Source organism: Lepus europaeus, chromosome 7 (genome assembly GCF_033115175.1).
Source record: "Lepus europaeus isolate LE1 chromosome 7, mLepTim1.pri, whole genome shotgun sequence".
NCBI classification, from domain to species: domain Eukaryota; kingdom Metazoa; phylum Chordata; class Mammalia; order Lagomorpha; family Leporidae; genus Lepus; species Lepus europaeus.
In genome coordinates this window covers 75,046,880-75,070,139 of record NC_084833.1, presented here as the reverse complement: position 1 = coordinate 75,070,139, position 23,260 = coordinate 75,046,880, and the positions used below count along the sequence as shown (strand labels likewise).

Genomic DNA, 23,260 nt, shown 5'->3' with positions numbered 1-23,260 from the left:
TCCATCTGCTGGTTCACTCCCCAAATGGCCACAACAGCTGGAGCTGTGCCATTCTGAAGCCAGAAGCCAGGAGCTTCTTCCGGGTCTCCCACTTGAGTGCAGGGGCCCAAAGACTTGGGCCATTTTCCACTGCTTTGCTAGGCCATAGCAGAGAGCTGGATCGGAAGATGAATAGCTGGAACTCAAAACCACTGCCCATGTGGGATGTTAGCACTGAGGTGGCTTTACCGACTATACCACAGTGCTAGCCCCTCCTTTAATTTTTATGTAAATTGGACATAAAATAAAACAAATGCAGCCTGAGTCTGTTCACTTTGTGTTGGTAAATTTCTCCTATATAATTTTAAGTGTATTTACTAGTGTCTATTTTTTAAAGAACTTTTCCAGTGAACAAACAAGGAAAAAAGGCAAAGACCTCCTTTAGAAAGTTGTAGCTTCATAAAGTTCCTTACAAATCCTATTTCGTCTGTTTGTAACTTTAAGGCTTTGATGAACTAGGTGGACTCCTCAAACCTACTGTGGCCTCTCAGAACCAGAGTCTTCCTGCTGCCAAACTCCCACCTAACAAGTTAGTGTCTGATGACTTGGATTCATCTTTAGCCAATCTTGTGGGCAGTAAGTAGTCTTTGAATTCTTTAATTTTCTTTTAAAATGTCATATTATTAGCATGAGTCTAGTTTTAAAATGTTTTCTTCCTCTCCTGTCTCAGATCTTGGCATTGGAAATGGAACCACTAAGAAGTAAGTGTTTTGTGTTCTTTCTTCATCTGTCATTTAAAGGTTGAGTTCTCATCATGAAAGTACAGATAAAGATGTCAAGTCTGCATTGTTGATATAGTTTATGTATATACTACAGAAACTTTAAATTAGCGGCAGTTAATATTCTTATGTTTATTTAAAGTGATGTAAATTGGAGTCAACCAGGTGAAAAGAAGTTAACTGGAGGATCTAACTGGCAACCAAAGGTTGCACCAACAACTGCTTGGAATGCTGCAACAATGGTGAGTTGGAAAAGCTCCCAATATACTAACATATAAATAATTGTGTAACATGATTCTGAAGTGGTAGGCATAAATGGGAAGATTGCTACTAAGTTGTAGGAGTATAAGCAATTTGTATTTATTTTAAAGGAGGTTGGTTGACTATATTTGCCAGGTACATTTTAGTAGCTAACCTGTAAGGGTTACTTTGTACCAGGCACAGTTTTAATAAAAAGCATCTGATTTTATTTTGTATAATCCTCATATTAACCCTGTGTAGTAGAGAAAGTTATTATCATCATTTTATACAAATGAGGAAATGAAGGCACAGAGTTATAAAAATGTGCCCAGGATCACAGAGTTCTTAAGTGATTGGCTTGATTTTCAGAACTCAGGCAGCCTGGGAGCTGCAGGGAGTAAGCTCTTAATCATTCTCTGTACTACTGATCTTAAACTTGCTGCATTTTTGTCTCAAATATTAACTCTTTAATTTTCTACAAATTTCACCATTGGTAAAGAAACTATAATTATTTGTTGTTTGTTAAAATTGTCATATAATTTATACAGTTGATTCTCTTTATTTGTGGCAGTTACATACTTAGAGTTACCCTGAGTACTGAACTAGTGAACAGTGAACCACTGCTAGGAAAAATATGTACATTTTTATGCATATTTCACATAGATTATAATCTTAAATACTAAAAATCCTCATTCTTGTAGATTGGGTTTTATAAAATACAAGATGAAGTCAGCAGTATTAAGTGTCATGCCTGAGGCCACATCACTAACTAGTGCCAGAATTAGAATTCTAGTTGTATCCACCTGCCTGCAGAGCCAGAGCTCCTTGTGGTACATACAGCTGCTCCCTACCTTCTCCATCCTCTGGACTTCTTCACATGAGAGCTAAAACAAGGCAGTGTCACTTTGTTCCAACTCAGCTTGGAATAAACTGCATACGGTGATACAGATCTTTTGCCCCTCTTTGTATGTCCATGAATGACATAGAAAACATCACAAGTATTGATTTGGGGGTTGCAAATTTTAGCGACTAGGCAAATTTGCAAATACAGAATATGAATAATGAAGATCTACTGTGTTTGCTAATTAATAGTTAACATCTTTACCGAACAAACTCTGGTGGTATTCTTATTCACTATAAGGCATGGTAGGCCCAAGCCTTAATGGTCTGATTCCCTGTCCCTGGCCAGCTGCTGCCTTACCAATCCAGCAAGTCTTAGTCAATCAGAGAAAAACATATTCCTCCTTGTGGAAAAATATGACCTGCTTCTATCAGTTGGTTAATAGCAGCATTTTGATTACATAGGCTACATAGTATAACCTTCATATTGTTGATAGATATCTCCATTGCTTTTATGATAGTATCTTTTATTATTAATTCATTAACAGAACATTATCTTGTTTTCCTTTGGTTAATTATGTGTTACAATTAATAGGAATGATCTAAAAATATTGTGCTGGTAAAATTTTGTATGACATTACCTGAAAAGCTTATTATTAGATTCCATAAATTAGATTCCATAATGTTGAAATTTGGCTACATTTTAGAGCAGTAATTTTTCACAGATAGTATTCTATACCATCATTAACATTAAAACCTTTCATTTAAGTAGTTTCAATTTTTATCTGCACATGCACATGTACTATCTTCAGCATGTAAACAGTGCTGTCTTGGAAGAGTTTGACTTATCTCAGTTTTAAGGATAAAGTAATACAATTCTTTTCCCAAGTAGGAAGCAATTTAAAGTTGAAAGTGCATCTCTTGATTCTGAACTCGATGTTTTTCCCACTATAACACATGTCACTGAGTAGGAGATGGCAGGTGTTTAGATCAGTGGATTTTATGGTGTGAATTCTACATTGACAATAAAAAAATGACACATACAAAAGTTGATACTAAAGTACAATGAATATTTTATGTTTTTGTAGTGTTAAACTCTGTGAAATATTAAAGGTTTGTATGTAGCACTTAAGATGAATTAGAATGTAATAAGCCTCTAATCTTCTGGAATTCATGTGTAAAGTGATAAGATAGCAGTATTTATGTTTCTGTGTTCTATATGCAATGTGAATCATCTCTTAAGGATTTTATTAAAATATTTGTATATATTTTATAGTTTCTTTTTAGTGGCTAACATTAAAGACTGATGATGTGATTCACTACTTAAGACATACCGCTGCTTATGACATTTCTAACCTTTTTGTTAATCCTAAACACTGTCAAGGTTTTCAATTTTTTATAAAAACAAACTTATTGGAATTAAAAAACATTTTGGTACAAATTCTTTTAATTATTGCTTATTTTTTTTTCCTGTGGTAGACATTGATATGACTGTTTATGAGATGCCCTGAATTTTGCACTATTGGTACTTGTGATTGATTTTGTGTTCAAAAGATATTTTTAGTCAGTTAACTATTGTGTATATAAAGGAATAAGGCTAAAGACTCAGTTTGCCTTGTCAACCTTGATAGTGTTTTAGTATAGATATTCTTTCATTAGATACTGGAAATACAAGAGACTTTAGTTAGTGAATGTACATGTGAACTAAAATGCTCTCTGTGTATTTTCTGTTGTGTAAGTACTTGTTCTAATCCAGTGTTATTGCATTATGTAATTGTTCTCCCTGGGAAAAACAGAATGGCATGCATTTTCCACAATACGTAAGTGACCAAAAACTAGCCTTTTTGCAATAAATTGGCATGCTATTAACCACTGCTGCAGCAGAATCTCATAACCTTTAAGCTATTACTTGTTTTCACATTCAGATTTTCAATGTGCCAAAAATTCTTCCTAGCATCTACTGATTTCATGGGTGTGTTGCAGAATTGATTCTGATGGTGGCATGGGAAGTACCAATTTTTTTTCTTGCTTAATATTCCGCCATTTGCTGCCAGATGGCTGGGTGTCTGTGTGTGTATCTGTGCTGCCACTATGCACTTGATGACTTCTGAATGAAGAGAAATGTTGATTGTGGTAATGTTTGGAATAACAACTGCATGAAATCTTACAGGCTTCTGCTGTACTTGGCAGTTTGTCTACTGCTCTTACAGATCTTGGATTTTAAGTAGGGAGAGACCAATAAGCCCTACATGCTCACCCAAATACTAAACTTTTAACTCTTCACTTTAATGCTGTTTTCAAAAAGTTACGCTTCATTTTACTTCATGCATATGTTCAAATTGCCATTTAATTTGTCTGTTTTTTTGTGTTTCAGCAATGTTATTGGTCTTTTCACCTGTATTCAGTTTCAGTTTTCATAAGAAACACACACAGGGAATGTTAAGACAGCAACTATATCTAAAATAATTCTGTTTTGTTAGCTTGTATATTTACAGATGATTAAAGTAGCAGTATGAGAGAACTTAAATATCTCAGTGGTAGAGGGTTCTTTTCATTGATTGTTGCTTCTAAATATTTTTGGAGTAAATAAGGAAGCCTAGCTAACATGCATGCTCCATATGTAAGAATTATGGTTCATAGAAATAGTCACACTCAATAGTGGTTTGAAATCTTTGGGATTCTTTGAGTGAAGGGTCCTTAGGAACTTCTTTTTTCCCTCAAAGATCAGATTATTAATTGATTTAAAATGTTTGCATGTTTTTCTTTGAGAAATGAGGTACCCAGGAAAACACTTAGTAATTTCACTTTATCTGGGTAAACATTTCCTAATGATAGTTATAGACTTTAAATTTTAGAACTTACTTTATTTTTAAAAATTCAAAGATGTTTAAAGCTGTAAAAGCACCTTGTCATCTTAGATCACTGATGTATCTAAGTTTAAGTGGTATTTTCTTATTTCTAATAATTCTCTTTCTAATAATTTCAAGACTTTTTTCACTGAGCATTAATTGACACAGTTGTTAATTACCATAAATGTCACTTAATCACAGCTGTCTTAGCAATTCTTTTTAGTGGAACTACAGCTCTTAATTCTTTGAACTCAGTTGACACATATGAATTATACCTCTGGTTATTTTTCCTTTCATCTTTTCAGGCACCTCCTGTAATGGCCTATCCTGCTACTACACCAACAGGAATGATAGGATATGGAATTGTAAGTACTTTTCCAGATAAAACTTTTGGAAAATAGATTGTTTCCTGTTTAACATGCTTTTAACACTCTTAACTAATAATTTAGTGTCACCCATCTCTAGCCCTAGGTGGTACCATGGCATTGGTTTCTTCAGTATTTCTAGAATAACACAACACATAGTTTTTATTAATTCTTACAATATTGCTTGGCTTCTTTTTCCTTTAAAAAAAAAAACCACCCTGAAACATATTTGTCACAAAGTTTTCAGTTATTTGAAAGACAGAGGGACACAAAGAGAGAGCTTCCATCTGCTGATTAACTCCCCAAATGCCCTTAGCAGCTAGGTCTGGGCCAGGCTGAAGCAAGAGCCCAGATCTCAGGTCTGGGTCTCCCACGTGGGTGACAGGGACTCAACTACTTGAGCTACACCTGCTGCCTTCCAGGTTGTGCAGTGATGGGAAGCTGGATTGCAAGTGGAGAGCCAGGATTTGATCCAAGCTCTCTGATAGTGGATATGGGCAACCCAAGCAGCAACTTAACCAACTATGTCACAACACTTGCCCCTTCTTGGCTTATTTTTCTCCTCGCTTTGCTAGGCATTTTATATTTCATTACAAATATGTTTAAACATTAGTGTCACCTCCAAGCTTTTGTTGTTCTAATCTTAAATACCAGTGAAGTCTTATAATCTTAAAACTGTAGAGGAAGGGGAGGATTAACATTTCATGAATTATATAGGCTTAGCTTTCATCTAGTAAAGGCCAGAGGAATTTTCCTATGGCAATGGTTATTATAGTCTGTAAACATTTAGGTTCCCCACAATCCTGTTATATATCTCCCTTATTCTTCCAGCCCTCTCAATATACAGACCACTTAGATTAGAAATGGAGATAATGGCTTCAACTCATTGGAACATATTTGAGGAATGGTTGCTGGTAGAAGCCAGTATGTTGTCCCTTGGTATTGCTACTGTGGCTATTGTGCTACTTCATACATGATATGGAAGTGGCTTCTTTTATACATGTAGAAAGGTTCCACAGGTTTTAGAATGATGTCATTGCATAAAAAAGGAGTTTGCCTAAATATTTATGTCATAGGCTTAAAAGTGAAGCTCACTATGCTTGCTGTAATCTACTTGAATGGCTAGCCAGAAGTTATTGAAAGATAAGATTCTAGGTGCTGGTGTTGTGGCATAGCAGGTAAAGCCACCGCCTGCAACGCCAAGATCCCATATGGGTACTGGTTTGAATCCTGCCTTCCCCACTTCTGATCCAGCTCCTTGCTCAAATACCTGGAAAAGCAGTGGAAGATGGCCTGAGTCCTTGGGTCCCTGAAACCACATGGGAGATCCTTAAGAAGCTCCTGGTTCCTGGCTTTGGCTTGGCCTGGCTCAGCCCTAGCTGTTGCAGCCATTTGGGGAGTGTGAACCAGAGCAGATGGAAGACCTTTCTCTTTTTCTTCCTGTCTCTGCCTCTGTAACGGCCTTTCAGATAAATAAGATAAATCTTTTTTACAAAAAAATTCTAGAGTGCTGCTTTTTATTTTTCTTTTTAAAAAGATTTATTTATTTGAAAGGCATTGTTGGGGAGAGAGAGCGCAAGTGAGAGAGCAAAAACGATCGATCCATCAAGGTAGTCCATCCGTCGGTTTATTCCTCAAATGCCACAACAGCCAGAGTTGGGCCAAACTGAAGCCAAGAATCAGGAACTCCACCCCAGTCTCCCATGTGGGTGGCAGGGGCCCAAGGACTTGAGCCATCTTTCACTGCCTTCCTAGGTCTATTAGCAGGGAGCTGGATCAGAAGTGGAGCAACTGGGATTTGAGTCGGTGCTCATATGGGATGCTAGCATCACAGGTGGCAGTTAAACTTGCTGTACCATAATGCCAGCCTCTAGAGTTTTGCTTTTTAACCAAAATACCATAGTAGTCTATGGATGAGTTATTTTCACATTAAGTAATTTCATTTATTTTGTTAATTTTATAGGTGATTAAGAAATAGTTGTTGAAAGTTTGTTGGTCTAAATAATTTTATCTATTGTACTATATAAAAACGTTTAAATTTTGCAAATTATTAAGTAGAGAAACTTTTCTTACTGCCTTTTAAAAATGAGTATGCTAAATATTTTTTATACCAACAAAATGCTCTTAAACATTTATAGCTGTTAGTTTTGTGTGCTTTCAAAGGAATTTTTCTCTAAGTCAAAACAAAAGCAGTAGTATCTGTCATCCTTGTTATCATTCTTGTTTATTTAGTCATAACAAGGTAAATGTGAATCATGTCCTTTAACTTTATATTCTTCTGTTTTTTAGCCTCCTCAAATGGGAAGTGTGCCTGTCATGACACAACCAACCTTAATATACAGTCAGCCTGTCATGAGACCACCAAACCCCTTTGGCCCTGTATCAGGAGCACAGGTACTAGACACTATATGTGATACTGTAATGTGCTTGATTTTGAAGGAATGTAATATTAAAATAATCATTGTATATAACTTGAAATGCAAGTTATTAACATTTTTCTTCATCATATGTGTTACTTCATATCTTTTATAGGAACTTAGAGGGATATTGATTAGGTGGAGAGAAATGGCAAGTAGATTACAAACACTAAATATGAAAATTATCAAGTTTCACATTTTCATTGTATCACTCTGACATTATATTCAAAAACAAACCAGAAAGTTGGGGGGCGGGGGAGTGTTTAAAATGCCATATTGACCTTATAACTTTATATGAGAAACTTTCCTCTTCAGATGGTTCTAGGCTTGTTCTTCTAGTTCCTGAAAATTCATGCTACATATTCACTCTTTGTTTTTTTATTCCATTACTAGTGGCAATTGAGGAACCAGTTGTTTGGGGGGGGGGGGGGGCTTTACTTTATTTAAGTTTTTGCCAGTTTGGGTTAGGAGAAGAGATAGGAAATGTCTTTGTTATTTTATCTGCTTCTCTGGTGGCATACTATAGATTGAAACCCTGTGTCTGTGGCTCTGGTTATACCATTTAGCAGTTTATAGTTAATTATATGCAATCGTTAAAGTACTCCTCCTTTAGTTAAATGGGTTCCCATGTTAACTGATTGGTTACTGTATATGTTTATTGCTTATTTGAAGACACTTGAGTAATAAATATCTGACAATGTACTTGTTATTTTCATTAAAAATTTTTTTTTTAATTTTATTTCAGGAATACAATACAATACTTCATGCATTTAATATATACAAATTTGGGAACATGGTGATTCTCCCCTACCCACTTCCCTCCCATTCATAGTTCCACCCTTCTTCCTCCTCCATCTCCCTTTCTTATTTTTTACAAAGGTCAGTTTTCAGGTAATTTTAAGCTCATAAGATTAACTCTGCACTAAGTAGAGAATATGAAGAAAAAAAGAGAACAGAAACAAACAAGAAAAACATTGTTCCTCGACAGTGAAGTTAAGAGCTGTTCAAAATCATTGCATCTCAAGGTGTCAGTCTCACTCCTATAGATTACCTTTTAGGTACTCTTCTTTTTGGTTTTTTTTTTGGTGGGTTTTTTTTTTTTTCCAGATTTATTTATTTATTTGAAATTCAGAGTCACACATAGAGAGAAGGAGAGGCAGAGAGAAAAATAGGTCTTTTATCTGCTGGGTTCACTCCCCAGTTGGCCCCAACTGCCAGAACTGCACCAATCCGAAGCCAGGAGCTTCCTCCAGGTCTCCCACACAGGTGCAGGGACCAAAGGGTTTGGGCCATCTTCTGCTGCTTTCCAGGCCACAGCAGAGAGCTGGATCAGAAGTGGAGCAGCCAGGGCTGAAACCAGCACCCATACAGTATGCCAGCACTGCAGGTGACGGCTTTACCTGCTATGCCACAGCGCCAGCCCCTAGGTACTCTTATTAGTTACCACAGATCAGAGAGAGCATATCGTATTTATCTGACTGGCTTATTGTAAAATGGTTTCCAGTTGCATCCATTTTGTTGCAAATGATAGAACTTCTTTTTTTTTTTTTTAAACTGCTGTGTAGTATTACATAGTGTATACATACCATAATTTCTTTATCCAGTCTTCAATTGATGGACATCTGGGTTGATTCCATATCTTAACTATTGTATATTGAGCTGAAATGAACAGGGTGGGTACAGATCCCTTTTTCATATGCTGATTTAATTTCCTTTGGATAAATTCCCAGGAGTGGTATGGCTGGGTCATATGGTAGGTCTATATTCAGCTTTCTGAGATATCCCCATTGTCCTCCACAGTGGCTTTACCAGTTTAGACTCCCACTAACAATGGATCCTTTTTCACTTGAATACATATGCTTTACATTTGCAAAGGCTTGCAAATGTAACTTTGCCAGAACTAGTTATCTTTATTCAGTTTAAATCTAGTCTCTGCATAATTTGTAGACTAGTAAATCATAGGACATCCTTTAATTTTTCAGTCTTTTGAGTACTGAGGTCATTTAATAAATTGATAAAGTCTGTTGACTGGGAATGGCTAGTGAATTTATTTAGTTCTAATTAAAAAGTAAAATCCATGTTGATCACATAGCACACATGCCTCCCCCCGACCTGTCAATGTTAAAGTGAGTTTTTTTTTTCTGTTCCTTGCTCAGTTGAGTACTTACAGTGAAGATAGTTGGAAATTGGCAGTCATTAATTTTAATAAGTCTGTTACTTTTTATGCATTTGTTTTTATAAAAATGGATTATGAGTGCTTAGTACTTTTACTCTCAGCTTTATTATGAGTACTTTTACTCAGCTTTTATCAGCAATAGTTCTGATTACTTGCATAATTTTATAAAGAATCATACTAGATTTTTGACAATCATTTGAGAAACATGCAGATGATTTCCTTCTATTTGATGTTTACTTGAAATTATATGAAGAGTCTTAAAATTTTTTTTAAATGGATATGATGAAAAAACTATGCGTGGGTTTCAATTTTTTTGTACCAAAATAAGTTTGCCTTTTTTTTTTTTTTAAAGATTTATTTATTTGAAAGAGTGGGGTTGGTATTGTGGCATAAGGGGTTAAGTCAACACCTGCAGTGTCCATGTCCCATATGGGTGTTGCTTTGAGTCCTCACTGCTCTGCTTCTGATCCAGCTCCCGCTGGTGTACCTGAGAGGATGGCCGAGGATGGCCCAGGTGCTTGGACTCCTACACCCATGTGGGAGACCTGGCAGAGGCTTCTGGTTCCTGGTTTCAGCCTCCTCCAGTTCTGGCCATTACAGCCATTTGGGGAGTGAGCCAGCAAGTGGGAGACTGACTGACTGACTGACTCTCTCTTTTCTCTCTCACTCTCTTTCAGTTTTGTTTCTCTCTCTCTCTCTAACTTTGCCTTTCAAATAAATCTTTAAAGAAAAAAAAAAAGTTGGAGAGACAGAGAGAGTGATCTTCCCTCTGCTAGTTCACTCCCCAGATGTCCACATGGCCAGCACTGGGCCACACTGAAGCCAGGGGCCGGGAACTTTTTCCAGGTCTCCCTCATGGGTGGCAAGTGCTCAAACACTGGGGTCATCTGCTGGTGCTTTCCCCAGGCCATTAGCAGAGAGCTGGAACACTAAGTGGTGCCCATATGAGATGCCAGCATCTTAGACAGTGGCTTTACCTGCTGCATCACATCAACTCCAGTTATTTGAGCAGTTATTTTTCCATAAACTTTGAAGTACACCCATACAGGTAATACACTTCCTTCTGTGTTTTGTTTTATTTTTATTTTTTAGCTACACTTTTTTTTTTGACAGGTAGAGTTATAGTCAGAGAGAGAGACATAGAGAAAGGTCTTCCTTCCGTTGGTTCACTCCCCAAATGGCCACCACAGCCGGCACTGCACCGATCCAAAGCCAGGAGCCAAGTGCTTCCTCCTGGTCTCCTATGCAGGTGCAGGGGCCCAAGCACTTGAGCCATCCTCCACTGAGGATGCTACAGCAGAGAGCTGGACTGGAAGAGGAGCAACCGGGACTAGAACCTGGTGCCAATATGGGATGCTGGCACCGCATGCAGAGGATTAACCAAGTGAGCCACGGCACCAGCCTAATTAGCCACACTTTCAGCTTCAAATATGTATCATCAATTTTAAAAATTAACTTGGTTTTCTGCTATAGGGAACTAGATGGTAAGAACCTAAATATATTCAAATAAATACTTAACAACAATAACAAGAAAGTTATGGTGCAAATCTGTAGACTGACAAGAAACCACTGGCTACAGATGCCATTTCCCTGATGAACAGTTAAAACATATACTCTGGCTGCATCTTCTTTAGTAAGCTCCTGTCAGAATATATTGCTACCTTGAGCAGTTTCCAAGCACAATTTCCATGCATTGTGTTACCTAATTCTCAAAATATCTGTTAAAGTAGATAGGTCTGCTATTACCATCATGTTTGATAGGTGAAGAAGACTGAGACTTGGAAAAGTTCTTCAGCTAATAAGCAGGCAGTGAAATGCAGCTCACTTCCAGGTGCCTGTGATTCTTCATCCAGTGCTCATTTGTACCGTGTTACCTCCTGCTCCTGGGACAGAGCCCATATGGTCACTTATAGTAGTGTTGTTTTTGTTAGCAATGAACCTCTCTGCAAATTCTTAAGAGTTTTCTTACTGATTTATGACCCACATTTACGCATTCACTATAGAATTACTATAGTTGTCAAGAATATCCTGTACAATTCTGTGTAATACTTTATACAGAATTTAAACATTGTGTATGAGTTTTGATTTTCTGAAAAATATAGTTAAGAAAATCTTAATTAAAAAAACCTTTATATAAATTTCTGGCCTGCAGTATCTGCATTTTATTTACTTTTTTTTTTTTTTATTTATTTATTTGAGAGGTAGAGTTACAGAGAGAGGGAGAGACAAAGGTCTTCCATCCACTGGTTCACTCCCTAAATGGACTCAACAGCTGAGCCGATCTGAAGCCAGGAGCCAGGAGCTTCCTCCCAAGCACTTGGGACATCCTTCTCTGCCTTCCCAGGCCATAAGCAGAAAGCTGGATCAGAAGAGGAGCAGCAGGGATACCAACCGGTACCCATATGGGATGCTGGCTCTGCAGGCAGAGCTTAGCTTGCTGCACCACAACACCAGCCCCAGCATCTGCTTTTAAGCCAGATTTTATATCCAGTTGTGTTCCAAAACCCATATAATGTTTTCACTGAAATGACAAAAAGAGTACCAGAATTTCCATGTCCTTTAAAACACACTGATAGAAATGCCTTTTCTTTATTTATGTCAGAACAGATGTGAATGAGAACATTAGGGTAATTTAATTAGGGTAAGTTTCTTGTTGAGAGTTTAGTTTTGGAGTACTTGATTAGAAATACAGATTGAAAAAGAGCATGAGGGGGCCGGCGCCATGGCTCAACAGGCTAATCCTCTGCCTAGCGGCGCCAGCACACCAGGTTCTAGTTCCAGTTGGGGTGCCGGATTCTATCCCAGTTGCCCCTCTTCCAGGCCAGCTCTCTGCTGTGGCCCGGGGGTGCAGTGGAGGATGGCCCAAGTGCTTGGGCTCTGCACCCCATGGGAGACCAGGAGCAGCACCTGGCTCCTGCCTTCAGATCAGTGTGGTGCTCTGGCTGCAGCGCACTGGCCGCGGCTGCCATTGGAGGGTGAACTAACGGCAAAGGAAGACCTTTCTCTCTGTCTCTCTCTCTCACTGTCCACTCTGCCTGTCAAAAAAAAAAAAAAAAAAATCATGAATCAGAAGAGAAAATCAAGTGTTAATAAAGAGGCTCAGTAAGAACCCTTTGTCTCCTCACTTGGTTCCTTGAATTATTTGAAAGTTACAATCTTAAATCTTTTAATATTACTTTTTATCCCTGGATGTTTTCTCCTGTTACAAAATCCAGGTAATTGTTCCTCTGCTATTATTAGATCCTCCCTTCTCCTTGTATTCTGTAGCCTTCACCTAGATTAGAACTTTTTCATTCATGTTTATTTACAACAGTTTCCAGTGTTCTTTGTCTTTCTGATTTAACTCCTTTTGTAGATACTGGAGTAATTTTTTTTTTTTAATTTATTTGAAAGGCAGAGTTAGAGAGGCAGAAGCAGAGAAAGAGGTGCTTCTGTCTGCTTGTGCACTCCCCAGATAGCCGCAATGGCCAGAGCTGGGCCAATCGCAGGAGCCTGGGCTTCTTTTGGGCCTTTCAGGTGGGTGCAGGGGCCCAAGCATTTAGGCCATCTTCTGCTGCCTTCCTAGGCATATTAGCAGGGAGCTGAATCGGAAGTGGAGCATCCCATTATGGAATGCCTGCACCGCAGGCAGAGGCTTTACCTGCTATGCCACAGCACCAGCCCCTGGAATAATCTTGAAAAGGCAGGTAATCTAAGGAGATGAGTGCAAATATAGGTGAACATTGAAGGCATCCTTTTAACTTTCCTTTTGGAAATTTCTGTCTTTATAATTAATAATTTTCTGGTTGTTCAATTCCTATGCTTTTTTTTAAAGTTTATTTATTTATTTGGAAGGTAGAGTTACAAAGAGGCAGAGAGAAGGAGAAAAAGAGAGAGGTCTTCCATCCACTGGTTCACTTCTCAAATGGCCTCAATGGCTGAAGCTGAGCCAATCTGAAGCCAGGAGCGTCTTCCAGATCTTGCACATGGGTACAGGGGCCCAAGAACTTAGGCCATCCTCTGCTGCTTTCCCAGGCACATTAGCAGGGAGCTGGATCGGAAGTGGAACATCCAGATTAGAACCAGTGCCCATACAGGGCGCCGGCACTGCAGGCAGTGGCTTTACCTGCTATGCCACAGCTGGCTGCAATTCTTTTTTTCTTTTCTTTTCTTTCCTTTTTTTTTTTTTTTTTTTTAATTTGACAGAGTTATAGACAGTGAGAGAGAGAGACAGAGAGCTGGCTGCAATTCTTATGCTTTTATAATATTCATTAAGTCTCCAGTATTCTGCTGTTACTTGTCTTTTCCAAATATCTTTGATTTGCTGTAAAGTGAATTTACTGTTTATTCATTCTTATGCCATCTTTCATCCCTTTCCGGTTCTTAAGAGATCTGCAATTCTTTTATCTTGGTCTGTTTTTCTTTATAGACCTTATGACTATTTGATATCCATCCATCCATCCAACCTAGTAAAGATTGCTTTACTAGATTATAAACTTAATAAAGGTGTACCTGTTTTCCTGTGTTCCTGGTTCCTAGAACAGTGTCTAACACATAATAGTTTGGGGATTTTTTTTTTTAATTAAACTTTTATTTAGTGAATATAAATTTCCAAAGTACAGCTTATGGGTTACAATGGCTTCCCCCTCCCAAAACTTCCCTCCCACCCACAACCCTCCCCTTTCCCGCTCCCTCTCCCCTTCCAATCACATCATGATTCATTTTCAATTCTCTTTATATACAGAAGATCAGTTTAGTATATATTAGGTAACGATTTCAACAGTTTGCCCCCATATAGCAACACAAAGAGAAAAAAAATACTGTTGGAGTACTAGTTATAGCATTAAATAAGCTAGAACAGCACATTAAAGACAGAGATCCTACATAATATTTTTTTTTAAAAAATTAATTTTCTATGCCATTTCCAATTTAACACCAAGGGTTTTTTTTTTTTTTTCATTTCCAATTATCTTTATATACAGAAGATCGATTCAGTATATAATTAGTAAAGATCTCATCAGTTTGTACCCACGCAGAAACACAAAGTGTAAAAATACTGTTTCAGTACTAGTTATAGCATCACTGCACATTAGACAACACATTAAGGACAGATCTCACATGGGATGTAAGTACACAGCGACTCCTGTTGCTGACTTAACAATTTGATACTCCTGTTCATGGCGTCAGTAATCTCCCTAGGCTCTAGTCATGAGTTGCCAGGGCTATGGAAGCCTTTAGAGTTCGCTGACTTTGATCTTATTCCGATAGGGTCATAGTCAAAGTGGAAGTTCTCTCCTCCCTTCAGAGAAAGGTACCTCCTTCTTTGATGGCCCCGTTCTTCCCACTGGGATCTCACTCACAGAGATCTTTCATTTAGGTCTTCTTTTTTTCTTTTCCATGGTATCTTGGCTTTCCATGCCTACAATACTCTCATGGGCTCTTCAGCCAGATCCGAATGCCTTAAGGGCTGATTCTGAGGCCAGAGTGTTGTTTAGGACATCTGCCATTCTATGAGTCTGCTGTGTATCCCACTTCCCATGTTGGATCTTTCTCTCCCTTTTTGATTCTGTCAGTTAGTATTAGCAGACACTTGTCTTGTTTGTGTGATCCCTTTGATTCTTAGACCTATCAGAGCCATCGAATGTGAACTGAAATTGATCACTTGGACTAGTGAGATGGCATTGGTACATGCCACCCTGATGGGATTGTATTGGAATCCCCTGGCATATTTCTAACTCCATCATTTGGGGCAAGTCTGATTGAGCATGTCCCAAATTGTACATCTCCTCCCTCTCTTTTTCCACTCTGAAATTTAACAGGGATCACCTTTCAGTTAAAATTTAAACACCTAAGAATAATTGTGTGTTAATTACAGAGTTCAACCACTAGTACTAGAACAACAACAACAAATACTAAAAAGGATAAAGTATTACATTGTACATCTAGAGTCAGGACAAGAGCTGATCAGGTCATTGTTTCTTATAGTGTCCATTTCACTTCAACAGGTTTCAGTAGTTTGGGGATATTTGTCAAATGAATGAATGTCTTTGAAAACTTACCTTTTATCATATGAATGTATTCTTTTTAGTCTTTGATTTCATGCAGTTATAATCATTGTAATAATTTACAGCAATGTTCCAAATTGGATTTGATTTGTTAGCTAATAGTTACTATGTGTTAAAATATTAGATATTTGCCCAAGGAATGAAGGTGCCTTTCATTTCATGATTTTTTTTTTTTTTTTTAAAGATTGATGCATTTTGAAAATGAGAGGAAGAGAGAGACAGAGTGATATCTTGCATCCACTGGTTCACTCCTCAGATGGCTGCAATGGTCAGGTCTGGTCCAGGTGGAAGCCAGGAGCCAGAAACTTCATCCAAGTCTCCCACATGAGTGGCAGGGGCCCAAATACTTGGGCCATCTTCCACTGCTTTTCCTAGGCCATAAGCAGGGAACTGGATCAGAAGTGGAGCAGCCAGAACATGAACTGGCAACACATGGGATGCCAGTGTCATAAACAGCAGCTTTACCCACTGCCTCACAACACTGGTTCTTCATGATTATTTGTTAATAATTTAAAAATGAAACTGTTTATCTTTGAAGTGAGTGGGATTTTTACATGCTTTTATACTTAGTGGTTCTTAGGTTATCCCTTGAGTTGATTTTGTCCATTCAGTGCTAGCAGTAACCAAAATAATTTTTCTTAATGAAATGTCTTTTATTCTTTTATTCTAATTTTTATCATTTAATTCAGGATCTCTTGAGGGCAGATACCACCTCTTTGTACATTGTAAAGTAAATAGTAATTTAAATGAATAAATGAAATCCCACCAAAATCTAATCTTATAATCAAATTCTAGCTCTACAGCTATTATCAAAAATCCTTTTTTGCTCTTTGTTGTGTTTTGGAGGCAGGGCAGCAATTATACATCTAGGGCACAACTTGTAGTCCTGGTCTCTTTCCTGATTACTGTTAATATTTTTGAGAGAATCGCAACCCTGCCATTTAGTGATAGTTTCCAAACTGTGCTGTGTGTTCTACATTGTATCTAGGTTACTCTTTTTTTTTTTTTTAACTTTTATTTAATGAATATAAATTTCCAAAGTACAGCTTATGGATTACAATGGCTTCCCCCCCCCATAACTTCCCTCCCACCCGCCACCCTCCCCTTTCCCACTCCCTCTGCCCTTTCATTCACATCAAGATTCATTTTCAATTCTCTTTATATACAGAAGATCAGTTTAGTATATATTAAGTAAAGATTTCAACAGTTTGCCCCCACATAGCAACACAAAGTGAAAAAATACTGTTGGAGTACTAGTTATAGCATTAAATATAGGTTACTCTTTAGTACTGGTTTAGTACTTTCTGGAAAGCGTCTAATACCTTTCAGCTCAAACTGTTCTTGTTTTAGGCAGTTGTCTTCATTATAGGTACCTTGTAGCTTTGAAATGTCTTATTTGCACATACTCTGCTCTCTCCCCATCTTTCTGATTTACTCGTTCTGTATTTTTAGAGAGATTTTAATTCAACTGTTATTTAAGAATGGGTATTTTGTTCTGTTTCATGCCTCACATTGTGGCTGATTTTTTTTTTCTACATTAGTTCATCTTTCTAGCTGTTTGCGTGGAAAATACTAGGTCTTTATGGTTTTTAACTTTTTCTCTCTTGTATGCTTCCTTATAGCCTTACTGTTTGCTTACTACTTGTTGCTAATGTGTCTTTTTCTTGACTTGGTGAGAATGGTGACTCATGCCTTTTACTGGTGTTTTATTATAAATTTTAATGGTGCTTTTATACAAATTGGAATGTCCATTGCTGGTCAGTAGTTTGAAAGCTTGTTTGACATTTGCAATGTGTTACTAAGCATGAAGTTACAGAGAGTCATTGTAAAGCTTAATAATACTCTGAAGCATGTTTATATGACAATTTAGATATTGTTGAAGCTCTTCAAGGAGGGTGGTTGTGCTTGCTATCTTCCTATCATTTCCTTATGCAAGAAACTCACACTGATTCCTTGTCAAACTGTTTCCCAAAGGCAATATGAAAGTACAGCATATTGAGACATTTGATTTTAAACATAAATGTATTAAACATTTTGTTGATTTCTTGATTGGTATTAGACATGTTTTCCTCCTGTTTATGGAAGAATATGGCTAAAGATGCAAAACAGCAGCTGCTCTTTTTGTTTGCAGAGGCCAATGTTAAATAAGTCTGACATCAGTTAAATGTCTGAAAGGAAACAATGGCTTGTTGTGAGTGCTTTTTACTCTTCTAAATAGAGACACTGTTGGCTTTAGATATTAGAATAATTCAAGTCTTGCAAAAAATGGTCTTTTTAATGACTTTCTTGTATGTTAAGAACTAATGGCTCTTTGCTTTTAGGCTTAGTGTTTGGGTTGTGGTTTTGTTTGTTTGTTTGTTTGGTTTTGGTTTTTTAAAACTTTTTTGGTGTATTAATTGTGGGTTTTGGCAATGCTGCTTTTGTCAGCTGATTTGTCCAGCTGGATTTCTGTGCAGAAGGCCTTTTGCCTTGTCAGCAGTGTTACACTTTATTCATCCTTGCCTACTACAGAATACCATGAGGGAATTTACTTTGAAAATTGAGATTTAGTAGCATCAGGACTGGTCCTGTAGTTTCCAGTGCACATCTGAGTCAGTCCTAATAGAAATGCTAAGAGTGCATCCCCATCTGGGACCTCTCTTGTTAATAATATCTCCTGTAGAGTCAGGCTTTGCTTATTAGATTTTTGTAAAGAACTTTCTTTCTAAAAGGTAGAAATCTGATTTCTTGAGTTTATTAATAAAGCCAGAAGTACTCTTAAAATCTTGAGTGACTGAAATTCTTCACTCTCTTCATGATAATATCAGTGATAATGTTCAGGACTGTGTTTATATAATGCACAGAAATATATTGACTCTAACATTTACTAGAAAAGTCCACTTTAAAAAGTAATTTCTCTATTCTCACATTAACTTCATCATGAAAATTAAATATTGCCATAAATTCTAGCTGAGTTGAAAATAATTGGAATAGCAAATTTTAGAGAGTTTAAAACAACATATGTACATTAGGTACCCTATCAGTTTCCTAGTTTTACCATAGCAAAGTATCACAACTTGATGGTGAAAACAACAGAAATTTATTTTCTTCTAGTTCTGAAGACTGGAAGTCCAAAATCAAGGTGTTGGCAGGGCCACGCGCTCTTGAAATGCTTTAAAGGAGGATCCTCCCTCACTTCTAGCTTTTGATATTCCCAGTCATTATATGGTCTACAACTGAAACTCTTCAGCCTCTTCCTCTGGCAAATGGCATTTTCTTTCTTTTTTTTTTTTTTTTTTTAAGATTTATTTTATTTATTTAAAAGACAGAGTTACAGAGAGAGGTGGAGACAGAGAGGTCGGTCTTCCATCTGCTGGTTCACTCCCCAATTGGCCGCAACTGCCAGAGCTGTGCTGATCTGAAGCCAGGAGCCAGGAGCTTCTTCCTGGTCTCCCATGCGGGCCCAAGTACTTGGGCCATCGTCTGCTGCTTTCCCAGGCCATAGCAGAGAGCTAGATCAGAAGAGGAGCAGCCGGGACTAGAACCATCGCCCAAATGGGATGCCAGCGCCACAGGTGGAGGATTAACCTGCTGTGCCACGGGGCCGGCCCCTTAATTACCTTTTTCCACGAGCCTTTTGAAGTAGCCTTGTAGCAAATAAATGGCGCTTTGTAGTTGCATTTCATTTTTGTTTTGTCTTGTTATAGTACCAATCAACATAATCCTTAGGTTTTCATTTTCTTTGATTTTTGAGGGAATCACAGCTTAAGATCTAAATTTGTAAGCAACAAACTATATTCACGTATGTCAAGCCAGTATTTGTGGTTCCTGTACACCAAATTAAATAGTAACAGGATTTTTTATATATGGAACATGTTAATTTTTAGCCCAAGTCAGTTAATATTTCATTCCATGAGTTTGGGAACTCTTACAATCTATTTTCCTTTGTCCAGTTTGGTTCTCTTTAATGCTGTCAATTTAGGGATTGTCGTATTTCAAATGAGATAACATTGAAGGTGCCATTTTTGAATAACAAAGCATTCTATCTTAACATTTTTAGGTTATTTTGAACTCTAGCAGTAGTCTTCAGTTTTAGAGACATCTAAAGAAAACAGACCTTCAAAGAGGAATGCCCTCAGGTCACAAGTAGTTTCTCCTAAAGCAAGGTATATAGTGTTTTGAAGGGCACAGAGTTAATATTTGCTTAATTTTGTGATGTTACTGTTAGTCACACACAAAGCTAAGAAGCAGTTAATAAGTGGCAATAGACTCAAGGATAGATTCTCTACATCTGTATAGTAGGGAAATCCTCTTTTTTAGCCTTATCTCGACAGCTTAGGAATAGTATTACCTTTAATATAAAATAAATGGAATGTAATATGTATTCCTATATAACTAGATTCAGATGTACCACTAGTGACCTGGCCATGTTGGGTGGGGAAGGTCTGGCCCACGGCTGTATAAGGCCTTTGGAGTCATTTGATGTGGCCCTGCCAAGGCAAGCACAGGCAGGACTTGAAATTCATTAGGAGACTAATTTTTAAGTTAAAAATTTTGGAGGCCAGCGCTATGGCATAATGGGTAAAACCCACACCTGCAGTGCCAGCATCCTATATGGGCACCTCTTTGAGTCCCGGCTGCTCCACTTCTGATCCTGTTCTCTGCTATGGCCTGGGAAAGCAGTAGAAGATGGCCCAAGTCCTTGGGCCCCTGCAGTTGTGTGGGAGACCAGGAAGAAGCTCCTGGCTGCTGGCTTCAGATCCGTGCAGTACCAGCTGTTGCGGCCAATTAGGGAATGAATCAGCAGATGGAAGATCTATCCTTCCCTGCCTCCCTGCCTCTCTCTCTCTCTCTCTCTCTCTCTCTCTCTCTCTCTCTCTGCCTCTCCTTTTTCTGTGTAACTCTTTCAAATAAATAAAATCTTTAAAAAAAAAAAAAAAGAAAGAAAATTTGTGTGGCCTGCAAATGGTTCCTCACTTCCGCAACCATTACCTAAAACAACTTCCTGTTCTCTGAGTCAATTTTATAGCTGTGGTATCCTATAGCATAGTACTGTGGTCTCTGAATATTTTGATTACACAGCAGTAGCAAGAAAGTATGTGGTAGTCCTTTTGTGCTGCTTTAACAATACCACAGGCTGGGTTATTTATAATGAACAGAGATTTGTTGGCTGACAGTTTTAGAGGCTGAGGATTCTGATATCCAGGTGCCAGCATCTGGTGAGAGCGTTCTTGCTGTGTATTAACATGGAGAAGGCATCACACAGCAGAAGGACAAAAAGAACAAGAACGTGAGCAAGAGGGTTTAACCCACTCCTGCAGTGACAGTGTTAGTCTGGATGAGGGTGGAGCCTTCCTGATCTAAACACCGCTTGGGGCCAGCACTGTGGTGCAGTGGGTTAAAGCCCTGGCCTGCAGCATCAGATCCCATATGGGTGCCAGTTTGAGTCTCAGCTGCTCCACTTCTGATTCAGCCCCCTACTAATGTGCCTGGGAAAGCAGCAGAGAATGGCCCAAGTCCTTGGTCCTCTGCACCCACTGGGAGACCCAGAAGAAGCTTCTGACTTAGCTTTGGATCAGCTCATCTCTGGCTGTTGATGACCATCTGGGGAGTGAACTACCGGATGGAAGACCTCTTTCTCTGTCTCTACCTCTCTCTGTAACTCTTTCAAATAAATAAAATCTTAAAAAATAAACAAACAAACACCTCTTAAAAAGTCCTACCCCACTACCAATAGGGTGGTAACTGAAATTCATTGTGAACTCTGGAGGGGACCATCAAACCGCAGCAAGCATGTACCCTCAGTTCATGTATATTTATTGATTTTATTCCTATAGCAATGTCTTAGTACATTTTTAATCATGTAAAACATAGAGATTTTGAGATTTTTAAATAATTACGTTTTAAATTAAAAGTTCTAATAATTTTTTCTTACACCCTACTTTGGAGACCATTTTTATAAGAAACTTGTTTTATAACCAAAAAGCGTTTTAATTTAACATGTTTTAGAATGCTTGTAATATAGTTGCTGTATTTCCTGTACCTGAGAATCCTAAAGGTGACTGTACTGAGGAAGCATAAGTGACTGCTTGATGATAGCATGAAAGTCCTTCAAGAGACACAAAGTGCTGAGAGCATAGCATCAGAGCAATAGCAACACGGGTTCAGTGACATTGGAAAGGTAGCTAAGCTCACCACTATACTACCAGGGCCCTTCAGTGACATTTGAGCTAGACGTCCTGCAGGGTTAGATGAATATTTGATGGTAGGTGCTTGGGAAGGTTGAACTAATACTAATACACTCTAGGAAGCTTGCTCAGTGCTTATTTTTATAAAATCCTTAAGACAGCCCTAAAGAGAGATACATATTTTGGGGTTATGTATTCTATATCTGATTTTATGAGAGAGGATTAGATTTGGTTCTATCTTTCTGCGAAACGAACTTTGTCATTCCAGATAAAGGAAGTATATGCATTTTTCTCTTAGAACCTTGGGCTTCGCTTCTTCAATGAAGACAAAATCAAGCATTGCTATTTGCTACCCATGTTTTTGGGTAACTGAAAAATTCAAATATGAAGCTGTAGTAAAGTGATTTCTCTAAGAATTTAAAGTGCATCTGTTGATACGTTAGATAATTTTCCTCAAATATCCTATCCTTTATTCTTGAATTGTACTAGCTTTACGTCCTGAGACTGCTGTTTTCTTGTTCTAACTTGAAATGTTGTTTCTTTGGTATTAAAATGTATAATGCAGAAGTGTCCATTTTTTTGTGTTATGTTTTAATCTGTCATTAGAATTGACTGTAGGTATGTTTATCTTTTATTAATTTGTGATTTTTATACTCTGTCTTTATTATATTAAACACTCGCTATAACCAAAAACACTCCAGAACAGTTTTACTTGGAAGATGAACATTTTGGGATACCATTAAAATTTTTTTCCAATTTTTTTTAGGTTGACTGGAGAGGGAGAGGGCTTTCAACTAATTATTAATTACTTGTAATTTTTTTTATATTCTGCTCTTCTCAATATTTCATTTTCCTGTAAATGAGTAAAAAAGACAAAGTATGCCTATACTGAATAGTGAAACTAACCAGTTAGTTTGAAAGACATCCTTAGTTGTGATGTAGATCATTTTGATTTGAATAAACTGATAACTGATTTTTTAGCTCAGTGGGAATGTGGGGACAGTATTTCATTTGAAATGAATAGGTTAAGGCAGTTGTTTTACTTTTATTTGTTACAGATTTCTGGTGTTTACATGTTTAATAGGATTTGTCTCAAATAATCAATCATGATTTGTTTTATGCTGGCTTGTAAAGTACATTTTTTTGTGATGAAGTTGATAGTTGGATTTTTAAATCCGTTATCCTCTGGTCCTTTAATCTGCCTACATCGGTTTCCTAATTTACTCACAAGAAGGATGAGTAAAGAGAGTCAACTCTTGGATTTTTAGGTGACTTTTTCAGGCTTTAAAAATCCTGCTGCTTCTTACCCATGAGGAACCCATTGCCCCTTCTTACTCTTTGGTTATTCCTACTTTCCTTGAGCAGTAATTCGGCTACAGCCTAATTTCTTTTAAGAATTCCTTT

At 37.7% G+C, this 23,260-nt stretch overlaps 1 protein-coding gene across 10 annotated transcripts in view; it reads left to right on the top strand.

Moving 5' to 3' along the window:
• PICALM (phosphatidylinositol binding clathrin assembly protein) overlaps nt 1-23,260 on the top strand; it is a 122,497-nt gene that overhangs the window by 94,460 nt on the left and 4,777 nt on the right. For 3 of the 10 annotated variants that reach the window (XM_062196825.1, XM_062196833.1, XM_062196829.1), the window contains 6 exons: nt 484-615; nt 710-740; nt 901-1,000; nt 3,635-3,658; nt 4,993-5,052; nt 7,342-7,446. In XM_062196825.1, coding sequence (XP_062052809.1) covers nt 484-615; nt 710-740; nt 901-1,000; nt 3,635-3,658; nt 4,993-5,052; nt 7,342-7,446 — 452 coding nt within the window. The remainder of the gene's footprint in view (nt 1-483; nt 616-709; nt 741-900; nt 1,001-3,634; nt 3,659-4,992; nt 5,053-7,341; nt 7,447-23,260) is intronic. The other 7 variants (XM_062196826.1, XM_062196835.1, XM_062196830.1 and 4 more) reach the window with 3 other exon arrangements.